This window comes from Xenopus tropicalis, chromosome 3 (genome assembly GCF_000004195.4).
Source record: "Xenopus tropicalis strain Nigerian chromosome 3, UCB_Xtro_10.0, whole genome shotgun sequence".
NCBI classification, from domain to species: Eukaryota; Metazoa; Chordata; class Amphibia; order Anura; family Pipidae; genus Xenopus; species Xenopus tropicalis.
In genome coordinates, this window is record NC_030679.2 from 137,980,196 (window position 1) to 137,997,937 (window position 17,742).

Genomic DNA, 17,742 nt, shown 5'->3' on the forward strand with positions numbered 1-17,742 from the left:
GGGGGTGGGGGGCGGGAGGGTAACGGGCAACCGGTACAGGCTTTAAAGATGTAACCCCTCAAACCAAGGATAAGCTGTGGGGGATTTCACCATCTCCCAAGTGATGGGTTAATAATAAACCCCACAGCGCAGGCCTCGATACCTTGATGTTTTGTGTCGGCGTAAGGATAATGTACGGACTGTGCCATCTTCCCCTGACTGGCTGAGAGAGACTCGCTACCACTCTAGCAGGATCCTCGGCAAGCCTGTGCGTACGGCATCCCATTCTATGGAGGAATGTCTACAGTCGCTGTTCTACCTCCTCAATGAATCTGACTCTGTTACCCCAAGCAGCGGGCCCTCGGCCCTAGACCTCCCTCACCTGTCTCCAGTATTAACCCTTCGCTTGCTGTGTCTCATCACACCCATTTAAGGCAATCTGCGAGTCTTTACAGGCCGAGAGGGAAATTTCCCAACAATATCCTCCTTTATATTTTCTTTTACATTATTTTTTTCTGGATCTTCTCTCCAACCCTCGGTACAATGAGAGGTTACCCCGATTTTTTCAAGGTTCTTCTCAAAATATTTTGAAACAGCACGGAAATAATAAAGTATCTAAGGTTCTAAAGCTTTTTTTTCCCCTCTTTCTGTGGATTTTGTGAATGTATTCCCAATTCCAAGCCCCGGCGGGAAGGTTATAGTTATTTTGGAACCGGTTTCTTCAAGATTTTTTGGGTTTTTCTTTTTTTTTTTTCTTCTCACTCTGGACCTAAAGTTTGTAGGATTGTAAAAGTCTGGTTTTATTCCTGTGGATCTTGGACCTTGGGAGATCTCACACGTCTTTGGCATCTGGACACTGCAGACTGGATTCCTTGGAAAATATCCAGTTAGGATTGAAACATGCCCTTGGTAGATTTTTTCTGTGAAACATGCTCCAGACCGTGGCTGATTGGCTGGTGGGACCAGGTAAACAAACTCCATTCATTTGCTTGATCTGCTCTGTCTGGTTCATTATTAGCGTTTATGTCGCTTTTTAGATGACCTTGTTTAGCCCTATTTTGATACATTTTAGGGGGGGGGCGCCATAAAGCCAAAAAGTGATTCCTAATGTCTTGCTGAGACTGCTGGGAAATTTTCCCATGGACCTAAAGTTTCTTACTGCCTTTCCTTGTCCAGCAAACACCTATAGACGTGATCTCTCTCCTAACTAGCTTAGATATGGGATCTTATATCTGGAATGCTTGGGACACGGACCTGTCTGGATAACAGGTTCCTGGATAATAGATCCTTTATACTTGTCTGTGTCATTATTAATGTTGGAAAACGTTTTCATATATTACCGAGTATGAATATTAGCGCCACTTAGATAGGCCTCACCATTGTTCTACTACTATTGTGTAGTCCAGGGCTGTCCAACTGGAGGTCTCTGGGCCGGATGTGGCCCTCCAAAGATTTTTATGGCCCCCAGTCTGCTCAAAAGCTCCATAGACTTCACTGTATGACATTATTATTTTAATTTAATCTTATATGAGAAATAATTAGCCCGCTACATGTAATCAGCTGGACACCACTGGTGTAGTCCATTATGATCACCAATGAGCTCAGTTGTGTCCCACCTACACTCTAGGCCGGACTGATCAAATCTTTTGACCCCCAGGCCAACAATGATATTGTACAGTTGGCCACGTTGGTAGATATCTAGCAACTTTCAAGCAGATATCATTGAGGCAGGCCGGCTCCGTTCCACAGGCCAACTTGGTCTGGAGAGGCCATGACTGAAGCTTTTATAGGCCTGTGTACGGCCATCTTTACTGTGGAGGTCAGTCATTTAGGATATTTGTTTATTACAATGTGAATATGTCTTTATACTTTATGGATACAGCTCGGGTGAAACGTACAGAAAAGGTTTTGGTTTGTCTTCTCCTGACTCTTTAATTATTGCAAATGAATAAAGTTGACAATACCCCCCCCCCCCCCCCAATCACTAATGGGAAGTTCTTGAGAAGTTGTGTTATAGACCTTGCTCATTTCTACCTGCTGCACTGCAGCTGATGTTTTATTGGATTCATGTTCCTATTGGTTAGCTTCAAATGACCCTTTAAGTGTTCAGCCACAGAAATACATTTGTCTTGCCCTTGCGATGAGTGCTGAAGGACATCCAAATCATAAAGACACCAACTAATCTGCAGGGTCTCTAGATAAAGGGATGTGGTAGGGAACTGTCAGATATGATCTACGGTATGGTCGGGCTTTGCCCACTAAGGTTACCAGATAATGAGAGAATGTCAGTTGGAGGGTGTTCAATACAATCCAGCAATAGTTGCTGTTATTGCTCGTTGAATATTCCTTAGTGACATATATGCACAGGGGCTGTCCTGCAATACTACTCAGTCCCACCATAGAAATAATCTGAACTATAAGAGAATTAAAATCTGGGATCCCTCCCCAGAGGGGCGGCGCCGCGTATAACTGTAATAGAAAGGGGCCGTATAAATGCGCAGATATTACTGGGATCCCTCCCCAGAGGGGCGGCGCCGCGTATAACTGTAATAGAAAGGGGCCGTATAAATGCGCAGATATTACTGGGATCCCTCCCAGAGGGGCGGCACCTGTATAACTGTAATAGAAAGGGGCCGTATAAATGCGCAGATATTACTGGGATCCCTCCCCAGAGGGGCGGCGCCGCGTATAACTGTAATAGAAAGGGGCCGTATAAATGCGCAGATATTACTGGGATCCCTCCCCAGAGGGGCGGCGCCGCGTATAACTGTAATAGAAAGGGGCCGTATAAATGCGCAGATATTACTGGGATCCCTCCCCAGAGGGGCGGCGCCTGTATAACTGTAATAGAAAGGGGCCGTATAAATGCGCAGATATTACTGGGATCGCTCCCCAGAGGGGCGCCGCGTATAACTGTAATAGAAAGGGGCCATATAAATGCGCAGATATTACTGGGATCCCTCCCCAGAGGGGTGGCGCCTGTATAACTGTAATAGAAAGGGGGCGTATAAATGCGCAGATATTACTGGGATCCCTCCCCAGAGGGGCGGCGCCGCGTATAACTGTAATAGAAAGGGGCCGTATAAATGCGCAGATATTACTGGGATCCCTCCCCAGAGGGGCGGCACCGCGTATAACTGTAATAGAAAGGGGCCGTATAAATGCGCAGATATTACTGGGATCCCTCCCCAGAGGGGCGGCGCCGCGTATAACTGTAATAGAAAGGGGCCGTATAAATGCGCAGATATTACTGGGATCCCTCCCCAGAGGGGCGGCGCCGCGTATAACTGTAATAGAAAGGGGCCGTATAAATGCGCAGATATTACTGGGATCCCTCCCAGAGGGGCGGCGCCGCGTATAACTGTAATAGAAAGGGGCCGTATAAATGCGCAGATATTACTGGGATCCCTCCCCAGAGGGGCGCCGCGTATAACTGTAATAGAAAGGGGCCATATAAATGCGCAGATATTACTGGGATCCCTCCCCAGAGGGGTGGCGCCTGTATAACTGTAATAGAAAGGGGGCGTATAAATGCGCAGATATTACTGGGATCCCTCCCCAGAGGGGCGGCGCCGCGTATAACTGTAATAGAAAGGGGCCGTATAAATGCGCAGATATTACTGGGATCCCTCCCCAGAGGGGCGGCGCCTGTATAACTGTAATAGAAAGGGGCCGTATAAATGCGCAGATATTACTGGGATCCCTCCCCAGAGGGGCGGCGCCGCGTATAACTGTAATAGAAAGGGGCTGTATAAATGCGCAGATATTACTGGGATCCCTCCCCAGAGGGGCGGCGCCGCGTATAACTGTAATAGAAAGGGGCCGTATAAATGCGCAGATATTACTGGGATCCCTCCCCAGAGGGGCGGCACCTGTATAACTGTAATAGAAAGGGGCCGTATAAATGCGCAGATATTACTGGGATCCCTCCCCAGAGGGGCGGCGCCGCGTATAACTGTAATAGAAAGGGGCCGTATAAATGCGCAGATATTACTGGGATCCCTCCCCAGAGGGGCGGCGCCGCGTATAACTGTAATAGAAAGGGGCCGTATAAATGCGCAGATATTACTGGGATCCCTCCCCAGAGGGGCGGCGCCTGTATAACTGTAATAGAAAGGGGCCGTATAAATGCGCAGATATTACTGGGATCGCTCCCCAGAGGGGCGCCGCGTATAACTGTAATAGAAAGGGGCCATATAAATGCGCAGATATTACTGGGATCCCTCCCCAGAGGGGTGGCGCCTGTATAACTGTAATAGAAAGGGGGCGTATAAATGCGCAGATATTACTGGGATCCCTCCCCAGAGGGGCGGCGCCGCGTATAACTGTAATAGAAAGGGGCCGTATAAATGCGCAGATATTACTGGGATCCCTCCCCAGAGGGGCGGCGCCTGTATAACTGTAATAGAAAGGGGCCGTATAAATGCGCAGATATTACTGGGATCCCTCCCCCAGAGGGGCGGCGCCGCGTATAACTGTAATAGAAAGGGGCTGTATAAATGCGCAGATATTACTGGGATCCCTCCCCAGAGGGGCGGCGCCGCGTATAACTGTAATAGAAAGGGGCCGTATAAATGCGCAGATATTACTGGGATCCCTCCCCAGAGGAGGCCGCCGTGTGTAACTGTAATAGAAAGGGGCCGTATAAATGCGCAGATATTACTGGGATCCCTCCCCAGAGGGGCGGCGCCTGTATAACTGTAATAGAAAGGGGCCGTATAAATGCGCAGATATTACTGGGATCCCTCCCCAGAGGGGCGGCGCCGCGTATAACTGTAATAGAAAGGGGCCGTATAAATGTGCAGATATTACTGGGATCCCTCCCCAGAGGGGCGGCGCCTGTATAACTGTAATAGAAAGGGGCCGTATAAATGCGCAGATATTACTGGGATCCCTCCCCAGAGGGGCGGCGCCGTGTATAACTGTAATAGAAAGGGGCCGTATAAATGCGCAGATATTACTGGGATCGCTCCCCAGAGGGGCGCCGCGTATAACTGTAATAGAAAGGGGCCATATAAATGCGCAGATATTACTGGGATCCCTCCCCAGAGGGGTGGCGCCTGTATAACTGTAATAGAAAGGGGGCGTATAAATGCGCAGATATTACTGGGATCCCTCCCCAGAGGGGCGGCGCCGCGTATAACTGTAATAGAAAGGGGCCGTATAAATGCGCAGATATTACTGGGATCCCTCCCCAGAGGTGCGGCGCCTGTATAACTGTAATAGAAAGGGGCCGTATAAATGCGCAGAAATTACTGGGATCCCTCCCCAGAGGGGCGGCGCCTGTATAACTGTAATAGAAAGGGGCCGTATAAATGCGCAGATATTACTGGGATCCCTCCCCAGAGGGGCGGCGCCTGTATAACTGTAATAGAAAGGGGCCGTATAAATGCGCAGATATTACTGGGATCCCTCCCCAGAGGGGCGGCGCCTGTATAACTGTAATAGAAAGGGGCTGTATAAATGCGCAGATATTACTGGGATCCCTCCCCAGAGGGGCGGCGCCTGTATAACTGTAATAGAAAGGGGCCGTATAAATGCGCAGATATTACTGGGATCCCTCCCCAGAGGGGCGGCGCCGCATATAGCTGTAATAGAAAGGGGCCGTATAAATGCGCAGATATTACTGGGATCCCTCCCCAGAGGGGCGGCGCCGTGTATAACTGTAATAGAAAGGGGCCGTATAAATGCGCAGATATTACTGGGATCGCTCCCCAGAGGGGCGCCGCGTATAACTGTAATAGAAAGGGGCCGTATAAATGCGCAGATATTACTGGGATCCCTCCCCAGAGGGGTGGCGCCTGTATAACTGTAATAGAAAGGGGCCGTATAAATGCGCAGATATTACTGGGATCCCTCCCCAGAGGGGCGGCGCCGCGTATAATTGTAATAGAAAGGGGCCGTATAAATGCGCAGATATTACTGGGATCCCTCCCCAGAGGGGCGGCGCCGCGTATAGCTGTAATAGAAAGGGGCCGTATAAATGCGCAGATATTACTGGGATCGCTCCCCAGAGGGGCGCCGCGTATAACTGTAATAGAAAGGGGCCGTATAAATGCGCAGATATTACTGGGATCCCTCCCCAGAGGGGCGGCGCCGCGTATAGCTGTAATAGAAAGGGGCCGTATAAATGCGCAGATATTACTGGGATCGCTCCCCAGAGGGGCGCCGCGTATAACTGTAATAGAAAGGGGCCGTATAAATGCGCAGATATTACTGGGATCCCTCCCCAGAGGGGCGGCGCCTGTATAACTGTAATAGAAAGGGGCCATATAAATGCGCAGATATTACTGGGATCCCTCCCCAGAGGGGTGGCGCCTGTATAACTGTAATAGAAATGGGCCGTATAAATGCGCAGATATTACTGGGATCCCTCCCCAGAGGGGCGGCGCCTGTATAACTGTAATAGAAAGGGGCCGTATAAATGCGCAGATATTACCGGGATCCCTCCCCAGAGGGGCGGCGCCTGTATAACTGTAATAGAAAGGGGCCGTATAAATGCGCAGATATTACTGGGATCCCTCCCCAGAGGGGCGGCGCCGCGTATAACTGTAATAGAAAGGGGCCGTATAAATGCGCAGATATTACTGGGATCCCTCCCCAGAGGGGCGGCGCCTGTATAACTGTAATAGAAAGGGGCCGTATAAATGCGCAGATATTACTGGGATCCCTCCCCAGAGGGGCGGCGCCTGTATAACTGTAATAGAAAGGGGCCGTATAAATGCGCAGATATTACTGGGATCCCTCCCCAGAGGGGCGTCGCCGCGTATAACTGTAATAGAAAGGGGCCGTATAAATGCGCGGATATTACTGGGATCCCTCCCCAGAGGGGCGGCGCCGCGTATAACTGTAATAGAAAGGGGCCGTATAAATGCGCAGATATTACTGGGATCGCTCCCCAGAGGGGCGCCGCGTATAACTGTAATAGAAAGGGGCCGTATAAATGCGCAGATATTACTGGGATCCCTCCCCAGAGGGGCGGCGCCGCGTATAACTGTAATAGAAAGGGGCTGTATAAATGCGCAGATATTACTGGGATCCCTCCCCAGAGGGGCGGCGCCGCGTATAACTGTAATAGAAAGGGGCTGTATAAATGCGCAGATATTACTGGGATCCCTCCCCAGAGGGGCGGCGCCTGTATAACTGTAATAGAAAGGGGCCGTATAAATGCGCAGATATTACTGGGATCCCTCCCCAGAGGGGCGGCGCCTGTATAACTGTAATAGAAAGGGGCCGTATAAATGCGCAGATATTACTGGGATCCCTCCCCAGAGGGGCGGCGCCGCGTATAACTGTAATAGAAAGGGGCTGTATAAATGCGCAGATATTACTGGGATCCCTCCCCAGAGGGGCGGCACCGCGTATAACTGTAATAGAAAGGGGCCGTATAAATGCGCAGATATTACTGGGATCCCTCCCCAGAGGGGTGCCGCCGTGTGTAACTGTAATAGAAAGGGGCCGTATAAATGCGCAGATATTACTGGGATCCCTCCCCAGAGGGGCGGCGCCGCGTATAACTGTAATAGAAAGGGGCTGTATAAATGCGCAGATATTACTGGGATCCCTCCCCAGAGGGGCGGCGCCGCGTATAACTGTAATAGAAAGGGGCCGTATAAATGCGCAGATATTACTGGGATCCCTCCCCAGAGGGGCGGCGCCTGTATAACTGTAATAGAAAGGGGCCGTATAAATGCGCAGATATTACTGGGATCCCTCCCCAGAGGGGCGCCGTGTATAACTGTAATAGAAAGGGGCTGTATAAATGCGCAGATATTACTGGGATCCCTCCCCAGAGGGGCGGCGCCGTGTATAACTGTAATAGAAAGGGGCTGTATAAATGCGCAGATATTACTGGGATCCCTCCGCAGAGGGGCGCCGTGTATAACTGTAATAGAAAGGGGCTGTATAAATGCGCAGATATTACTGGGATCCCTCCCCAGAGGGGCGCCGTGTATAACTGTAATAGAAAGGGGCTGTATAAATGCGCAGATATTACTGGGATCCCTCCCCAGAGGGGCGCCGTGTATAACTGTAATAGAAAGGGGCCGTATAAATGCGCAGATATTACTGGGATCCCTCCCCAGAGGGGCGGCGCCTGTATAACTGTAATAGAAAGGGGCCGTATAAATGCGCAGATATTACTGGGATCCCTCCCCAGAGGGGCGGCGCCGCGTATAACTGTAATAGAAAGGGGCCGTATAAATGCGCAGATATTACTGGGATCCCTCCCTAGAGGGGCGGCGCCGTGTATAACTGTAATAGAAAGGGGCCGTATAAATGCGCAGATATTACTGGGATCCCTCCCCAGAGGGGCGGCGCCTGTATAACTGTAATAGAAAGGGGCCGTATAAATGCGCAGATATTACTGGGATCCCTCCCCAGAGGGGCGGCGCCGCGTATAACTGTAATAGAAAGGGGCCGTATAAATGCGCAGATATTACTGGGATCCCTCCCCAGAGGGGCGGCGCCGTGTATAACTGTAATAGAAAGGGGCCGTATAAATGCGCAGATATTACTGGGATCCCTCCCCAGAGGGGCGGCGCCTGTATAACTGTAATAGAAAGGGGCCGTATAAATGCGCAGATATTACTGGGATCCCTCCCCAGAGGGGCGGCGCCGCGTATAACTGTAATAGAAAGGGGCCATATAAATGCGCAGATATTACTGGGATCCCTCCCCAGAGGGGCGGCGCCGTGTATAACTGTAATAGAAAGGGGCTGTATAAATGCGCAGATATTACTGGGATCCCTCCCCAGAGGGGCGGCGCCGCGTATAACTGTAATAGAAAGGGGCCGTATAAATGCGCAGATATTACTGGGATCCCTCCCCAGAGGGGCGGCGCCTGTATAACTGTAATAGAAAGGGGCCGTATAAATGCGCAGATATTACTGGGATCCCTCCCCAGAGGGGCGCCGCCGTGTATAACTGTAATAGAAAGGGGCCGTATAAATGCGCAGATATTACTGGGATCCCTCCCCAGAGGGGCGGCGCCGCGTATAACTGTAATAGAAAGGGGCCGTATAAATGCGCAGATATTACTGGGATCCCTCCCCAGAGGGGCGGCGCCTGTATAACTGTAATAGAAAGGGGCCGTATAAATGCGCAGATATTACTGGGATCCCTCCGCAGAGGGGCGGCGCCGCGTATAACTGTAAGGAGCCAATACACAGATTTGTGTACTTTCATACACCCCTCCAGCCTGCCCTGATAAATAATGTGCAAGCGCACACACTAATGCAAAAAAAAAAAAAAAAACCTATTATTATTAATTTGGTAATAACAGGGGGCTGTGTCAAAAGCTAAAACTGACTTGCCCCAAGTGAATAGGACACTGCTGCCATTATTGACACTAAGTGCTGACAGTGACAACATTTTAACACAAATGCAAAGGTTATGGTGCAACTTTCATGCAATTTTGCCAAAACGTGAAGTTTTTTTTCAAAACCCATCAGTTAATAGAGCTTCTCCAGCAGAATCCTGTATTGTAATCTGTTTTTCAAAAACACAGATTTTTTTTAATATATAATTTTGTAATTACACATGGGGCTAGCCATATCCTTAATTTCCCAGGGTGCCACAGCCATGTGACCTGTGCTCTGATATCCCTACCAACCCCCCCCCCAGCAGCCGATCCGCAGAACAATGGGAAGGGAGCAAGATAGCAGCTCCCAGTAGGTATCAGAATAGCACTCAATAGTAAGCAATCCAAGTCCGGCTTGGGACTCCTCCAGTTACAGGGAGTAGGAGAAACAATAGGTTAGCTGAAAGCAGTTCTAATGTGTAGCGCTGGCTGAAAGCTCAGACTCAGGCACAAGGCACTGAGATGGCGCCTACACACCAATATTACAGCTACAAATACATTTGTTGGTTCAAGAATAAAAGTTTAACTGGCAGAGGGAATTATTTGCTGGGTAACAGTGTCATTTAGAAATAAAAAGTACCCCATAAAAATCATAACAGTACAGTTTATAAGTACAAACCAACAAAGGACACCATGAGTTATTTATCACAACACCCTGGAAGCAAGTGCTACAGCACCCAGTCACCCCCTTTAGTGCTCACTGAATAAGCACTTGCATTGCTGCATTCCTCACTATGTGCCGGAGGCAGACACAAGGCTGACACCTTTTTTGACCTGCCAAACTTTATTCTATTAGTCACTATGGAGCCCTGGAGCTTGGCTATCTGTCCTCTCTATTCTCTATGAGAGCTTGCTGCACTAGAACTTCCCAAAGTGCTCCTCAGAGCATCGGGTTAGTGTAATTGGATCCTAGGGATAACCTTGCTACAACTGTAAACAACTGTCAGTATTCACTTAATAACAAACCAGTACAGGTATGGGATCCCTTATCCGGAAACCTGTTATCCAGAAAGCTCCGAATAACAGAAAGGCCGCCTCCCATAGACTCCATTTTAATCAAATAATTTAGAATTTTTAAACTGATTTCCTTTTTCTCTATAATTATAAAACAGTACCTGTACTTGATCCCAACTAAGATATAATTACCCCTTATTGGGGGCAGAACAGCCCTATTGGGTTTATTTCATGGTTAAATGATTCCCTTTTCTCTGTAATAATAAAACAGTACCTGTACTTGATCCCAACTAAGATATAATTACCCCTTATTGGGGCAGAACAGCCCTATTGGGTTTATTTAATGGTTAAATGATTCCCTTTTCTCTGTAATAATAAAACAGTACCTGTACTTGATCCCAACTAAGATATAATTACCCCTTATTGGGGCAGAACAGCCCTATTGGGTTTATTTAATGGTTAAATTAATCCCTTTTCTCTGTAATAATAAAACAGTACCTGTACTTGATCCCAACTAAGATATAATTACCCCTTATTGGGGGCAGAACAGCCCTATTGGGTTTATTTCATGGTTAAATGATTCCCTTTTCTCTGTAATAATAAAACAGTACCTGTACTTGATCCCAACTAAGATATAATTACCCCTTATTGGGGGCAGAACAGCCCTATTGGGGTTAATTAATGTTTTATTGATTTTTAAGTAGACTTTGTAGGTAGGTATGGAGATCCAAATTACGGAAAGACCCCTTATCCGGAATACCCTTGGTCCCGAGCATTCTGGATAATGGGTCCTATACCTGTACTCAGTTTCCATTACTCGTGGCAGAAAGCAGCACATCTGTGAAGGTTGTAGCTCACTACATTATGTAGCCTGCTGTATGTTTGGGGTCGGTTTGCCCGGATATTCCGCACTGTGTATGCAGTGTGCCCTAGTTTTGTACAATGATACCCTTGTACATCTACATTATTGTGCATTCTCTGTTCTTTGAAACCTGACCCAGTATAGACCTCATCTGAACTGGCTTGTGGGAAACGGGAGGGAGGCAGGGAGTGGGGCGTGAAGAGAAGATATGGGAGGACCAGACAAGAGAATGCAAACAAGAGAGGAGAGAGAAGAAGCAGCAGCAGCAGTCTGGGGAGAGCTGGGAATTGGGAGCTGCTGGATGATTGAGAGCAGAACAGGGAGTATGAATGGAGGCTGAGAGGGAGAGATGGGCTTTGGCAGAGACACATCTCAGTAAATGAGACCAGCAGGAAAGGGAGCTGAGAGATAATGAAGCAAAGGAGACAGAGTGAAGATGTAAAGTCTGGAAAGTTGTAGAAGTAAGGGAACAGGAGCCGTCCCAGAGCTGAGAGAAACCTACAAGCGGGTCAGGCTGCTGGGGAAAAGGAGGAATGAAATAAAGTTCTGGGAATTAAAAAGACAGAATGGGAGCCATTGGAAAGGCGACTGACAGAAAATGAATGTAGGATGGGAATTATGATGGATACTGAAGGCTCTAACAAGCAAGGAGGAGACTGCAGGGACACTAGGGGAGGGGGCTGGTTGCATCACTGAGTGGGAGAGAGGGCAGGGATGGTACGGAGGGGCAAAACTGGACTTTTTTAGCAGAAGTGAAGAGAAAGGGGTTCTAGTGCCCCGTTCCGCTGTATCTTGCCAAATCTGCCATTGGAGTGTCGGCACCCTATCAGCTCACCATGCCTGACATCAATTACCTCTGCTCCTTGTCTTGGAGCTACATCAAGGTAAGGGGGGGACAGTGCCTTGCAACTTGCCTTTATAGTGTGGGACGCAGCCTTCTGATACCGTATATGTGCCGTGCTTTACTGTACATGCACCATGCCCTACTGTACATGCCAAGCCTTACTGTACATGTGCCGTGCTTCTTCTTTTATACATGTGCCGTGCTCCTTCTGTACATGTGCCGTGCTTCTTCTTTTATACATGTGCCGTGCTCCTTCTGTACATGTGCCGTGCTCCTTCTGTACATGTGCCGTGCTCCTTCTGTACATGTGCCGTGCTCCTTCTGTACATGTGCCGTGCTCCTTCTGTACATGTGCCGTGCTCCTTCTGTACATGTGCCGTGCTCCTTCTGTACATGTGCCGTGCTCCTTCTGTACATGTGCCGTGCTCCTTCTGTACATGTGCCGTGCTCCTTCTGTACATGTGCCGTGCTCCTTCTGTACATGTGCCGTGCTCCTTCTGTACATGTGCCGTGCTCCTACTGTACATGCGCCGTGCTCTACTGTACATGCGCCGTGCTCTACTGTACATGCGCCATGCTCTACTGTACATGCGCCATGCTCTACTGTACATGCGCCATGCTCTACTGTACATGCGCCATGCTCTACTGTACATGCGCCATGCTCTACTGTACATGCGCCATGCTCTACTGTACATGTGCCATGCTTTAGTGCACACATAGGCTTACCTGTATAATGCCACATGTGGGCTCAGTTTCACATATGAATCCAATGTAGCAGAGTTCTTACTATGGAGTTAGAGGTGCCTCTGTGTCATGGCCAAAGCGCCATCCCTCACAGTTATGTGTATAAAGTTTTGGATTAGATTCGGCTAAATCTGATTCCTGCACACAGTTCTAGGTTTTGGCAGAATTGGGAACCGCATTCTGTATTTGTTGCACCTGTAGACTTACTGAGAGCCAGGTTACCAAAGAGTTGCGCTGTTTTGTGACCAAGGATCTCGAAGGTTCGATGCACATTTGGGGGCATATGGCTAACCTCCCCTGATGTTTTTGTACCCGCAGTTCAAGAGAATGCTGAACCGTGAGCTCACCCACCTGTCTGAGATGAGCCGTTCAGGGAACCAGGTCTCAGAATATATTTCCAACACATTTCTTGGTAAGTCTTCATATGAGCGTCATTTGTCACCTTTGGCCTTGTGGGGCAGACGGCCCTGCTCAGTTCTGACTGCATACATACGTACATACGGTATCATAATATACAGATGTGCCCAGTAGCCACGTTTCAGGCAGGATTATTGGTTGCCAGGAATGTCCCAATGCTGTAGCTAACGCCGGCCTTTCCTTTCCATCCTATAGTTACTGCTGCTGGGGGTCGGCCCATACACTAATAGCTGCCCTTTAGTTTTTCCATGCAGTTATTATCATCTAAGTCAGCTGTGCCCAGGTCTGTGAATGCCAGCCTTTGGTTTGGCACGTGCTTAAGGGCAATGACATACAGGGATGAATTACTGTACTGGTACAGAAGAAACTCTGCCATACATTACCCATAATAGACAGAAGCTAATGTTGTCCATTGCATTATCCACCTTCTTCCTCCTGCAATATGGTCTGTTAGCCTTCCAATAGGCAGTGTAATTCCATGAGTTTGGCCTTTGGTTGGGAAGTTGGGCTGTAGCATTAATGACAGGCAGGGTGTAAAAGCGTATGTTTATAGCTATATAATGTAGCTTTCCCATAGACTGGAACTGCCCTCAAATGTATTGGTCCTTGGCTAACAGCACCCTCTGGCCGGTACAGTCAGTAGTCTGGGATACTGCCAGGGTCGTACTCCGATGTGCAGCTACCACTCCAGGGCCCCCACACCCCCCCAGGGGCCCCCATGTACATTATATTTATCCTCAGCATATCCCAACAATATTGTTCCCAAACCCTACGTGTGCCAATATGTAGTAAGTAGAGAGTTATCTGGGTTAATCTATGGAATATTACATGAGGTAAATGTGAAATGCAGCACATGTATTAGGGTAAGCAAGCACGGCTCCCTGTATTGTTTGTATGTTATCTGTATATTAGATGCATGTACCCTGCAGAACATGTTAGCACTTTATACTCATTAATGATAATACTGATAATACTGACTGCCTTGGTTTAGTGTAGAAATGCCAGTGAGATGAATAGAAAATCTATTGAATATGTAGTGAATGGGTTAATCCCACACCCAGGGCTACATGCGGGGAAGCCGGGCCATTCCTCCCCTGGTGCTCCCTTCCTACAGCGCCATTATGCTGCTACATAAATCTCACTGTTATCTCCTTATCTCATTATGGGTCACACAGGGAGAGTAGAGTGTAACTGGGTTTTTAATTATTTAAACGGCATTGTAGGACGGCAGTCGTAGGGGAACGAGGGCTTTGATTCTCTGCTAGACGTTGTATGGGGGCAGCTAACACCTCCAGCTCCTAACGCTTCATTAAAAGATGTCCAGCAGAGCAGCCGGAGCGGCGCCATACTGCAAGCCGGATAATGATTGGAGGGTATGGCGCGCATGGCTAATTGGCTGAGCTGTAGGCACAGGGAACAAGAACGAGCTGCAAAGCTAAAGGGACACTATCTTCAAGCCAAATAAGCAGTTACAAAGTTTGCCCATGTCTAGTAACCCATAGCAACCAATAACATTTCTTGCAAGCAGGTGACCAAGCAATACTCACTGCTGATTTGTTGTTATAGCTCAGGGGTCGGGAACCTTTTTGGCTGAGAGAGCCATAAACACCACATATTTTAAAATGTAATTCCGTGAGAGCCATACAATATGTTTGGCCGCGGATGCTGCAGGGCAAGGTAGGGTGGGTCCCAAGGATGCCGGATGCGATGCAGAGGAGGGCGTGGCCTGCGCTCGGCGGATAGAAGATGTGTTTTAAGGCTTAGAACACGTCTTCTATCTGCCGAGCGCAGGGGCAAGGTAGGGTGGGTGCCAAGGATGCCGGACGCGGATGCGATGCGGAGGAGGACGTGGCCTGCCCTCGGCAGATAGAAGACGTGTTCTAAGGCGTCTTCTATCCGCCGAGCGCAGGCCACGCCCCCCGTTATTTTTTTATTAAAGTTTTGTCAGTGAGCCAGATTCAGCCATCAAAAGAGCCACGTCTGGCTCCCGAGCCATAGGTTCCCTACCCCTGCTATAGCTGATTACAGTTTTACACAGCTAGGGGTTGCCACCTGGCTAGTAGTTTATGGGCCTAGTCGGGCCAGGATCAGTATTACAAATATACCGGCAATGTACTTGACAGTAAATTTGTAATAATCCAACCCACCCTTTTTGCTCCAGAAACTCACGTAATTCTGTATTGTCTCCTTCCTTTTGATGTCACAACTCCACCCTGTGACATCACTGCCCCTCCCATTTACATCACTGCCTGCCCACACATGGCCCTGCCCCCTGCCCTGCTGGCAAAAGGAAAATGGTGGCAACCCTATAGACAGCATAACAAAATATATTCCCTATGCAGCTAGTAAAAGTGACGTACTACCAAAGACAAATAAGAAGCCTGAACTCACTTGCTTTGCAGACTGGAAAGTGATTGGAGGGTCTGGCTTGCATATTAATGGGTAGGAATGGCGGTGCTCCCTGTACAGGGGTAAACAAACAGAAATTATATTTACAATGTACAGTGGAAATGGCTTTATATAGGGCAACTGCTTAGAAGGACATATTCTTTCATTAGGGAGGAAAGAGTTTGTGGGGTGAAGTTCCCCTTTAAGCATGATTTTCCTAACACCACATGCAATGGTTTTGCAATTCTCAGACTTAGAGAGATTTTACAATTCTGTGCAGAGATCTCACTGTGTATTAATAAACCTGTGACGTGGGGGAGACGCAGATCCCTCGGATTTACGGCTGACTTTCCTCAATTAATATTTCCTTTTCCCTTAGAAAAAAAGTCCCTTCCGTGGGAAAAATGCACCAGGGAGAGTCATCTGGGGCTCCGGCTGTTGCTGGGATTTCTGTTTATTTTCTGCCACCATCCTGTTCTGGCGTCTCCAGCTTCTCCTTCCTTGTCTAAGATGAAAGGATAAAGACAAGGAAGAAGAGAAGTTGTAGGGGGTGTTAAGGAAAGAAAGGGGGGGAGCCAGAAGAATGGTGGGTTGGACCGTAGATTGGACCGTACTATCCTGGAAGGTAGAGATCTTACCCAACATTTTATAAAGAAGTTTAGGCATTGCACTACTGACAGACGGAGAACCCTTTTACTTGATCTATAGTTCAACGGTTCTAGGTGGGATTTGTGGGTAGCTGTGTCCCTGTAGGCCCACCCCTATCACTGTTAATATGCACTTAGCCAGGTTAGAGGCTTTAAACCAGGGCTCCTTTTTTTAGCCGTGCAACAATTACATATAAAATAAGATCGGGGAGCAATGCAACATGAAAAAAATTATAGGGGGTGCATAGTCTGCCAGCCTGACCAATAAAGGCTGTGATTGGTTATTTGGTAGCCCAGTGTGGACTGGCAGACTATGCTTGCGCTCGGCTCCGTTTAGTCGCACACTGCCAGAAGCTGTGATTGTAAATGTCGCTTCTATCTGCCAGTGATTAGTTGTGGAGTGTTGATCCGCTCCAATACACACCTCACTTCTCATCACCTGACTGAAAACCACAGGTGGAGACAAGTGGAGCTAAAGTTCCATGTGACCGTGGCCTAAAGTAGGCACATAATGGGCCAGATTCAGTGTATCTCCTAATTCAGTTCACTAAGAAAAACATCTCTTACTGTTTATCACATGAAAACTCTATGGGCACAAAACTGAAACTAAATATTGGGAAATGTTTTTTCTCCATACCCTGAGCCATGTCTCTGGATATACTCTCTTTCCGGGCAGAATAATGCACCTGAGGTTGCCTATTGCCCAGCATATAACCCACTGTGCTATGCAACGTGCCTTACAGATAAGCAGAATGAAGTGGACATCCCTTCCCCAACACAGAAGGAGAGAGAGAAGAAGAAGAAGCAGCAGCCCATGTGCCAAATCAGCGGTGTCAAAAAGCTCATGCACAGCTCGAGCTTAACCAACTCGGCCATCCCACGGTTCGGAGTAAAGACCGACCAGGAGGAATCTCTCGGCAAGGTAAAGCTGTAGAAGGCAGACTTGGGAAGCTAAACACAGCATGGAATTTAGGGTGGAACTAGGAGAGTAAAGTTGCCCGTTTGGCTAACCATGTATGGGTGGCCACATTGGGCTGGTCATAACGCAGGCCTAAGGTGACCCATCAGACCGTCATCTTCAGGGTGCCAATCTGGTCCTTATCCAACAGGATTTTTTATCCTGCTCAATAGCTACTTGTCTGATTTTTGAGGGGAAAGGACCCATACGTGGGCCAATAACCTTTCAACAGGGTCCGGAGGGGCAAGTTGGCAGATTTCATTGTCCCATGTATGCATTTGTTTTGATTATTGTTTTTATGAACTATAAGTGGTAATTGATACTTATTTTAAACTATAACTTTCAATAAAATTTGGGATTTTAAGGCATAACACCCAAAAAATTTCCTTGTTTTGTTTTGTTCCCATGTATGGCCACCTGTAGAGCGCCACTAACTGGCAATGACGGGTGTGAGCTAGATAAGCCTATGTCTATGACTTAAGGTGCCCATACACTATCGCCAAGCGAGCGGATCTTCACCCGATATCCCCACCTACGGGTGGGCGATATCGGGTAGCAAGTAACTTAAAAAAAAAAATAATCCGATCA

At 48.2% G+C, this 17,742-nt stretch overlaps 1 protein-coding gene across 5 annotated transcripts in view; it reads left to right on the forward strand.

Moving 5' to 3' along the window:
* The window catches only part of pde4a (phosphodiesterase 4A), a 314,491-nt gene that overhangs the window by 285,856 nt on the left and 10,893 nt on the right, over nucleotides 1–17,742 (forward strand). For all 5 annotated transcript variants that reach the window (XM_031899385.1, XM_031899384.1, XM_031899383.1 and 2 more), the window contains 2 exons: nucleotides 13,063–13,156; nucleotides 16,940–17,118. In XM_031899385.1, coding sequence (XP_031755245.1) covers nucleotides 13,063–13,156; nucleotides 16,940–17,118 — 273 coding nt within the window. The remainder of the gene's footprint in view (nucleotides 1–13,062; nucleotides 13,157–16,939; nucleotides 17,119–17,742) is intronic.